This window comes from Abramis brama (assembly GCF_963993115.1).
Source record: "Abramis brama genome assembly, chromosome: 18".
Taxonomy (NCBI): domain Eukaryota; kingdom Metazoa; phylum Chordata; class Actinopteri; order Cypriniformes; family Leuciscidae; genus Abramis; species Abramis brama.
Window position 1 is genome coordinate 36,263,165 of NC_139980.1, and position 10,000 is coordinate 36,273,164.

General features: G+C 40.8%; 1 protein-coding gene across 2 annotated transcripts in view; it reads right to left on the reverse strand.

The window, feature by feature from the left end:
* The window catches only part of plcb1l (phospholipase C beta 1-like), a 157,009-nt gene that overhangs the window by 62,814 nt on the left and 84,195 nt on the right, over positions 1 to 10,000 (reverse strand). For both annotated transcript variants that reach the window (XM_084090219.1, XM_084090220.1), the window contains exons 15-19: positions 8,206 to 8,307; positions 8,055 to 8,119; positions 5,600 to 5,696; positions 5,427 to 5,511; positions 1 to 91 (exon numbers count right to left, since the gene is read on the reverse strand). The exon at positions 1 to 91 is cut by the window's left edge and continues 34 nt beyond it. In XM_084090219.1, the coding sequence (XP_083946345.1) occupies positions 1 to 91; positions 5,427 to 5,511; positions 5,600 to 5,696; positions 8,055 to 8,119; positions 8,206 to 8,307 (440 nt within the window). The remainder of the gene's footprint in view (positions 92 to 5,426; positions 5,512 to 5,599; positions 5,697 to 8,054; positions 8,120 to 8,205; positions 8,308 to 10,000) is intronic.

Sequence of the window (10,000 nt, forward strand, 5' to 3'; positions counted from 1 at the left end):
GCCGGCGTTCCAGAAGACTTGAGGCATGTAGTTCGAGGAGTCAACCCGCGTTCCTTTGGGATAAATTCTGCTCAGCTGTAGTTTATTATACCTGTGTGAAGGAGTTAAGAATCTCTAACAAAGGATAAAATTATATAATAATGACATTGTTGGTTCGTTGGCCAGAGGAGAACTGAGCGACTGAGTCTGGTTTCTCTCAAGGGTTTTCCTCCACTCAGTCACTGATGGAGTTAGTGTTCCTGCTGCTGTCGCCTGTGATGGATGTTTTTAATTAATCATAACTAACATTTATTTTTCTTGTCGGAATAACATTCATATGCTTTTGAATCCTACATGTTTCCAAACCTTTTGGTAAAAAAAAAACTCAGTGTGTGTGTGGCTGAATCATGTCTGAATATAACAAAAGGGTAGATTAAACTAGACGGATGTCTAGGTTTATAAACTCCTGACTTTGAGTACCAAAATGAATCGATCAGGAGATGTTTAGGGACGTCGATTAGTAGACGACCCAGGTAGACTTAAGTCAGGTGCAAAAGAAGAAAAAATCTACCACACACCTCTGGCTTCATTAGAAGAAGAAGAAGAAGAAGAAGAAGAAGTTTTATTTATATAGCGCCTTTCTGTAGCTCAAGGTCGCTTTACATTGTACATTACAATACATTTACACACCCGCACACACATTACAATCACATAAGGACACATATACACTCACCTAAAGGATTATTAGGAACACCTGTTCAATTTCTCATTAATGCATATATCTAATCAACCAATCACATGGCAGTTGCTTCAATGCATTTAGGGGTGTAGTCCTGGTCAAGACAATCTCCTGAACTCCAAACTGAATGTCAGAATGGGAAAGAAAGGTGATTTAAGCACTTTTGAGCGCGGCATGGTTGTTGGTGCCAGACGGGCTGGTCTGAGTATTTCACAATCTGCTCAGTTACTGGGATTTTCATGCACAACCATTTCTAGGGTTTACAAAGAATGGTGTGAAAAGGGAAAAACATCCAGTATGCGGCAGTCCTGTGGGCGAAAATGCCTTGTTGATGCTAGAGGTCAGAGGAGAATGGGCCGACTGATTCAAGCTGATAGAAGAGCAACTTTGACTGAAATAACCAATCGTTACAACCGAGGTATGCAGCAAAGCATTTGTCAAGTCAAGTCAAGTATATTTGTATAGCGCTTTTCACAATACAGATTGTATCAAAGCAGCTTCACAGTATTAAATTAAAATAATACAACAAGGTTTGTTTCTAGTGGAATTTATTGATTGATAAAATTAAATTAAATATCCCCAAAATATCCCCAACTGAGCAAGCCAAAGGCAACAGTGGCAAGGAACCGAAAAACTCCATCAAGTGACCTAATGGTGACCTGAAACTCCATCAGGTGACCTAATGGAGAAAAAAAAAAAACCTTGGGAGAACCCAGGCTCAGTCGGGGGCCAGTTCTCCTCTGGCGTTTATGAACTAGAGGCCGGATTGTAGTTTGAACTGTAAGATTAAAAATATTATATGAATGCCTGGCTGAAGAGATGCGTCTTTAATCTAGTTTTAAACTGGGAGAGCGAGTCTGAGCAACGAACAGTATCAGGAAGGCTATTCCAGAGTTTTGGAGCTAAATGTGAAAATGCTCTCCCTCCCTTGGTGGATCTGGATATCCTAGGTATGACCAAAAGCCTCGAATTTAGTGATCTTAAAGAGCGCGATGGATTATAGGGCGATAGAAGATCCGTTAAATAGACTGGAGCTAAGCCGTTTAGGGCTTTATAAGTCAGTAGCAATACCTTGTAATTAATACGGAACTTTATAGGTTACCAATATAGTGATGATAAAATTGGTGTTATATGATCATATTTTTTTTGATCTAGTAAGAACTCTAGCGGCTGCATTTTGGACTAACTCTAGCTTGTTTATTGAGGATGCAGGACAACCAGCTAATAAAGCATTACAGTAATCTAGTCTCGAGGTCATGAATGCATGAACTAACTTTTCTGCATCAGAAAGTGATAGCATATTACGTAGCTTAGCAATGTTTCTAAGGTGGAAAAAGGCTGTTTTTGTAACATATGAAATATGATTTTCAAAAGACAGGTTGCAATCTAGTATAACACCCAGGTCTTTTACTGTAGAGGATTTGTGAAGCCACAACACGCATAACCTTGAGGCGGATGGGCTACAACAGCAGAAGACCCCACCGGGTACCACTCATCTCCACTACAAATAGGAAAAAGAGGCTACAATTTGCACGAGCTCACCAAAATTGGACAGTTGAAGACTGGAAAAATGTTGCCTGGTCTGATGAGTCTCGATTTCTGTTGAGACATTCAGATGGTAGAGTCAGAATTTGTCGTAAACAGAATGAGAACATGGATCCATCATGCCTTGTTACCACTGTGCAGGCTGGTGGTGGTGGTGGTGGTGTAATGGTGTGGGGGATGTTTTCTTGGCACACTTTAGGCCCCTTAGTGCCAATTGGGCATCGTTTAAATGCCACGGCCTACCTGAGCATTGTTTCTGACCATGTCCATCCCTTTATGACCACCATGTACCCATCCTCTGATGGCTACTTCCAGCAGGATAATGCACCATGTCACAAAACTCGAATCATTCAAATTCGTCTCTTGAACATGACAATGAGTTCACTGTACTAAAATGGCCCCCACAGTCACCAGATCTCAACCCAATAGAGCATCTTTGGGATGTGGTGGAACGGGAGCTTCGTGCCCTGGATGTGCATCCCACAAATCTCCATCAACTGCAAGATGCTATCCTATCAATATGGGCCAACATTTCTAAAGAATGCTTTCAGCACCTTGTTGAATCAATGCCACGTAGAATTAAGGCAGTTCTGAAGGCGAAAGGGGGTCAAACACAGTATTAGTATGGTGTTCCTAATAATCCTTTAGGTGAGTGTAGTCACATTATCCAAAATACATGTTAAATAGATATGTTTTTAGCTGAGTCTTGAATGTAGCCACAGATGAGATATTACGAAGTGTAAGGGGGAGTGGATTCCATAATTTAGGAGCATTAACACTAAATGACCTTCCACCTACAGTAGACAACCGGAAACGAGGGATGGACAAGAAACCGAGTTCATCTGATCTAAGGGCAGGGCGGTATAAGAGTACAGTAGATCAGACAGATATGGAGGTGCAAGACCATTTAATGCCTTAAACTTTAGAAGTAATACCTTAAAGTGAATACGTGATGCCACGGGTAGCCAGTGAAGGTCATGAAGCAGAGGAGTAACGTGAGAGAACGCCTGGTGGAGGAGAGAACTCTTGCTGCTGAGTTTTGAACATACTGTAAGCTTGCAATACGTTTTTTGGGCAGACCAAGATATAGAGCATTGCAATAATCCAGGCGTGATGTGATTAATGCATGAATTAAGGTTTCAGCATCAGCTAGAGGCAGAGAAGACTGAAGACGTGCAATATTACGAAGATGGAAAAAAGAGTTTTTAACAAGAGAAGATATATGAGAGCCAAAAGATAGAGTTGAGTCGATTAAGACACCAAGGTTACGAATAGATGACGAAGGCTTAACATGAACAGGTCCATCCTTTTGACTGAGGCAGCAGAGCCAATCACCAATTTCTTAGTTTTTTTATTATTTAATTTGAGGAAATTCAGGGACATTCAATGCTTGATGTCCCTGATACATGCAGTGAGTGAGTCGGGCAGGGATGCCCTATCAGAGCTGATGGTCAGATAAATTTGAATGTTATCAGCATAGCAATGAAACTGAAGTCCATGCCTGCGTATGATGTCACCAAGTGGATATATATAGATGATGAACAATAGTGGGCCAAGAACTAAACCTTGAGGAACACCCCGTGTGAGCGGAGCAGAGGCAGATCTATACCCTTGTGTGGTGATATAGTACTTTCTGTCGCTGATGTAAGAAATGAGCCAGGAAAGAGCGGAACCAGTGATGCCGATATCAAAGAGCCAAGAGATCAGTATTTCATGGCAGACTGTGTCAAATGCAGCGCTTAGATCGAGAAGCATCAAGATGTTTATTAACCCTGAATCTACGGACAAAAGAATGTTGTTAACCACCTGAAGAAGAGCAGTTTCAGTGCTATGAGATGGGCGAAATCCTGACTGAAAAGGTTCAAAAAGAAATATGATCGCAATTGCGAAGCCACAACCTTCAAGGATTTTGCTTAAGAATGTTCAATTATTGGCCTGTAATTGTCTATGTTTAGATGTTCAAGGCCTGTTTTTTTTAAGAATGGGGCTCACAGCAGCCATTTTTTTTTCTGCTGGGACAATGGCAGAAGCCAAACTACAGTTTATCATATGTGTTATGAAGGGTGCAACCTCGAGGACACACATCTTAAGCAGAACAGCAGGTGTAGGATCAAGCCGGAAGGATGTGGAGTTAGACCTCACAACTAGATCACTTACGGCAGCAGGAGTAGCCAGAGTAAACGCAGAGAGAGAGTTGAGTGAGCTGAATCAGATAACATCAAATGAACATTTGAGTCACTTGTATGAGGGGTGTCTTTAGTGATGGATTCAGTGATTGACTTCAATTTGTCTGAAAAGAATTGGGAAAAGCTATTCACAAGCACCCCAGAGGCCGAAATAACATGTTGTGGTGGTTTAGTGAGTTTGTTAACCATAGCAAAGAGATTTGATTTGGGTCTGCACATGGAATTCCTCATGGTAGAGGAGAAATAAGAGGGTCTTGCAGCGTTGAGGGCTGTACGGTAGTTGAGCGAATGTTCTTTAAAAGCCAGAGAGTGCACAATGAGTCCAGTTTTTCTGTATAGTCTTTCAAGCGGCGACCCTCAGTGTTCATCGTTCGTAGTTCAGGAGTGAAGCAGGTTGAGGCACGAGTAGACGGAACCAGTCTAGATTTAACAGGAGCACGTCTCTCAAGTATTTGAGAAAAATCATTATTGTAAATACAGCAGATTTCTGACGGACAGTTAGATAGTAAACATTCTGACAAGGTTGAAGCCCTTATTGAAACAGAGAAAGAAGATGGATTCACAGAATTGATTTTACGATAGGTGAGCATTTACTTCAGTGGTGATATAGATATTGAAGTTTATGAGTTTGTGATCTGAGAAAGCAAAATCAGAGCCACTAACAAGAATATTATACAAGCCAGATGTACATATGAGATCCAGTATATGACCCCCAGTATCATTACTGATCTGACTGTACTGACGCTGCTGTACGAGAACTGAACTGAGCTGATGATGACATCACTGTTTTCTACAGAAAATAGATGAAATTATACGATTCATAATTGAATTGTTTTTGTCCCCTTTATCACTGTAAAGCTGATTTGAAACAATCTGTGTTGTATAAAGCGCTATATAAAACTTTTATTAAACACAAAATTACACTCTGATTTGAAAGAGTCTCCGACCAGCAAAAGTTCAGTGCAAATAAAAGATACTCGACGAACTCCACCGGTGATTCCTTGAGCAGCTCCAGCGCTTTAGTTTCCACAAACGACGACATTTCGTAACTTCGATCAGTTTCTGTGGAAAACAAACACAGTCATGAACCGTAACACACAGAGATCTTACAGTGAAAAACATCTTGTGGCGTAAGAACAGTTTGACTTACTTTTGCACGCCTCGAAGGAGTTGAATTTAACAGGCTGAACGTAGTTGACTAAGTTGGACATCTCCTCTGTGGCGAAGGCTTCATTCACTGCCATCCCCTGCACACACACACAATATAACTAAAATGTACATAATCAGTGACTGTATGAGAATATGCGTCATATAATTATGTATTTTCAGCTAAGTAAAATTATGAATTTTTCTTTTCATAATATGTGGTCACAATAAGCAATATTTACCAGTAAATGAATAGAACTGTTTTAAAAGTAAAAGAGTAATAAAATCCCATTTAAAATTAAAATATTTCTTTAATATTACTTTACTTAAAGCATTGTGAGAGCATCAAATGACGTTGCATCTACTGAGACCTGAGAAGATCTACTGAGACCAGAGAAGATCTACTGAGATCTGAGAAGATCTTCTGAGACCAGAGAAGATCTACTGAGATCTGAGAAGATCTACTGAGACCTGAGAAGATCTACTGAGACCAGAGAAGATCTACTGAGACCTGAGAAGATCTACTGAGGCCAGAGAAGATCTACTGAGATCTGAGAAGATCTACTGAGACCAGAGAAGATCTACTGAGACCAGAGAAGATCTACTGAGATCTGAGAAGATCTACTGAGACCAGAGAAGATCTACTGAGTCCAGAGAAGATTTACTGAGATCTGAGAAGATCTACTGAGACCAGAGAAGATTTACTGAGACCAGAGAAGATCTACTGAGACCAGAGAATATCTACTGAGATCTGAGAAGATCTACTGAGACCAGAGAAGATCTACTGAGATCTGAGAAGATTTACTGAGACCAGAGAAGATCTACTGAGACCAGAGAAGATCTACTGAGATCTGAGAAGATCTACTGAGACCAGAGAAGATCTACTGAGATCTGAGAAGATCTACTGAGACCAGAGAAGATTTACTGAGACCAGAGAAGATCTACTGAGACCAGAGAAGATCTACTGAGATCTGAGAAGATCTACTGAGACCAGAGAAGATTTACTGAGACCAGAGAAGATCTACTGAGACCAGAGAATATCTACTGAGATCTGAGAAGATCTACTGAGACCAGAGAAGATCTACTGAGACCAGAGAAGATCTACTGAGATCTGAGAAGATCTACTGAGACCAGAGAAGATTTACTGAGACCAGAGAAGATCTACTGAGACCAGAGAATATCTACTGAGATCTGAGAAGATCTACTGAGACCAGAGAAGATCTACTGAGATCTGAGAAGATCTACTGAGACCAGAGAAGATCTACTGAGACCAGAGAAGATCTACTGAGACCAGAGAAGATCTACTGAGACCAGAGAAGATCTACTGAGATCTGAGAAGATCTACTGAGACCAGAGAAGATCTACTGAGACCAGAGAATATCTACTGAGATCTGAGAAGATCTACTGAGACCAGAGAATATCTACTGAGATCTGAGAAGATCTACTGAGACCAGAGAAGATCTACTGAGATCTTCAGTAGATCTGACAGTCATTTCACCTTTGTCCAATTCTTGAGAAGTATCAACTCCTAAATTTTGAAAAATAGCTGTCTTATTTATAAAACTATGAATGGAATTGCCCCACCACCCCTGGGGGATTTTATCAAAAAGAGAAATAGCAAGACGAGGACTAGATCATTTACCCAGGGGGTTTGTGAAGTACCATTTAGAAAATCTTTGTTTGCACAAAATGTCCTCTCTATTAAAGGCTGCACAAATTGGAACAGTATGCCCACGGAAATTAGAGATAGCCCTACTTTTGTTTCATTTAAGAAACATCTTAAAAGATGGCTGAATAACAATCAAAAATGTAATCATTAAGTATGAAGGTAAAATTTTGATAGGTAGTTTTATTTATATATTTATAATAAGCACTTTGGGATGTCTATGTACAGGCATTTATGTACTTTAAATAAATATTACAATAAGTACTCTATAAGGTATAGGAACTTTTAATGTTTTTTTAGCTCTATATGTATATTTGTTGATATGTATATTGTTTGTTTGTTTTTTTGGTTTGTATTTGTCTATGTTTGGGACTACGGATGGAAATTAGCATTGTGCTAAATCCGGCGTATTTACGGTCAACTTTGATTGTCCGTTCATGAATATGCACTGTCCCATTTAAATAAAATAAATTCAAATTCAAATCTGAGGCTGCGCTGCACTGAAACACCACCAGATGGCGAACTCAACACACACACAGTAGAGAAGTGAACATCAGTAAATGATTGTTGTGTTTAAACAGCAGTGTTTTATAATGAAACACAAGAGCTGTTAGTATGAATGATGTGTGTAATGAACTGTGTTCAGAGTTTTGCTGAAAGTTTGATTCACCATTGCAAACTGAGTGTAAAGCAGATCATGTGCTTCTAGTTTTAAGATTCGGAGTGAATATGAGAGTCTCCTCAAGTAACACTTTCAGTGTGTTAATATCTTTAAAACACTAATGACACTGACCTCATCAATGGACTTTTTTCTGTAATCGTTCTCATCCTCCACATCGCTGTCTGCATCCGCATCACCTGATGGACAAACGTCACTCAGTGTGAGGAGCGTGGCTCAATTTACCCCACTTCACACTCAATCAAACCCCTGTGATCAGCCAGACCTGTGTTATGTGATATGGAGCCGCTGGACTTGATTCCTGGGACTCTCCTGTCTCCTCTCTCTGTCCCGTCTGCATGAGCCTCTGTCTCTGTGTGTGTTGAGCCTAAACACACACACCGCTATAGGGTTTATCATTCAGTGTAACACAACACAGACACGACTGGACTTTCAGCTTCACCAGTATGAAGGTAAAAGAGTAGCAAAACTCGAGAGCACATAGATGTGAATTTGAGAACTTGTACAATAAATATTCGTACTTGTAAGCTACAATTTACACTCACAGCTCCAGAGTGAAAACCTGTAAAATAAAAATCTGAAGTTGAATGTTGAGATTTGCACTCGCAGACAATAGTCACAAACCTGTATTCTGAATTTGAAGCTGCAGACAAGTCGTCACAAATGTGTAAAATGCCATTCAGAGCAATACAATGACAGACACAAACTTGTAATATATATTTGCACTTATTCTTACATTCACACTCGCAGTACAACCTCAATTATGCACTTGCAACTTCTCAAATCTGTCACTGCAAATTCAAATTTCGCACCTTAACTTTTGCTACTCTTTTCACGATATATTAGATGCAAAACTAACTTGTGCACTTGAAACTCAGTGGCGGCGAGAGAGAAACACACACACACACCTGCGATGGGAGACGAGGGCTCACACACACCAAAACTCTGGAACAGTCTTCCTACCATTGTCCGGGAAGCAGACACACTCTGTCAGTTCAAAGCTAGACTAAAAACACATCTCTTTGATCTAGCATACACATAACACACTATAGACTTCTATAATTCAATGTTAGGCTGCATAGATCAGGTCAGCCGGAACCGGGAACACTTCCCATAAATCCTGATGTACTCGTTATATCATAAGAAGAATAGCGTCTACGCTAATATTAGTCTCTCTGTTTATCCCGAGGTTTACCGCAGTCCGCCGTATCCAGATCTGATGAAGGACCTGCGCCTGGACACACACACACACACTCCAGATCTGATGAAGGACCTGCGCCTGGACACACACACACACACTCCAGATCTGATGAAGGACCTGCGCCTGGACACGATGACAGCGCAGTCCTGAAGCGTCACTAGTCTCTCCCCTGTGAAGGCCTCCTTTCCTCCCTTTCCCTCTCTACAGATAAAGCGTTGTCGGGATGATTCTGGTTCGTGTGGCTACATGGAAGCGATAAAATTCTGTATTATAAATTTTAAGGCCAGACAAGTAGTTTGTTGAGGGTTGGTTTGTAGGGAAGGACTACACGCCTGCGCACATATATTCAAACACGCATACCTATAGACTGAACTCGTAATACACATGTGCGCCATCAGCGTTCTCACGGGTTCGCGTTTTTGAAGTTTGCTCAGAGAGACTTAAAGAGTTTTCTGTTAAAACGGTGTTAGCGGCCCCTAAGTTAATAACTAATGATCTTTACAACGGAAGTGAATCAATCAAAACTAACTTTATCTGGACAATAACTTTATTCTAGAGCTGCTGTAAAGCCTAAACAATCTCTGTTACTGTAATCTCCTGTTATCACTGTAAAGCTGCTGTGAAACAGACTAGGGGCCCTATCTTGCACCCAGCGCAATTGACTTTGTACACTGACGCATGTATCATTCCTATTTTGCACCCGCGCAAAGCGCGCTTTTCCCTCCACAGAAGCACGTCGCTAAACTAGGGAATGAACTTGCGCTCCCTGGGCGGTTCAGCGCAAAAAAGGAGGCGTGTTCCGGCGCAAACGTTCCTTCATGCTATTTTGCAGGTTTAGAAAACAATTGCGCCACTAACC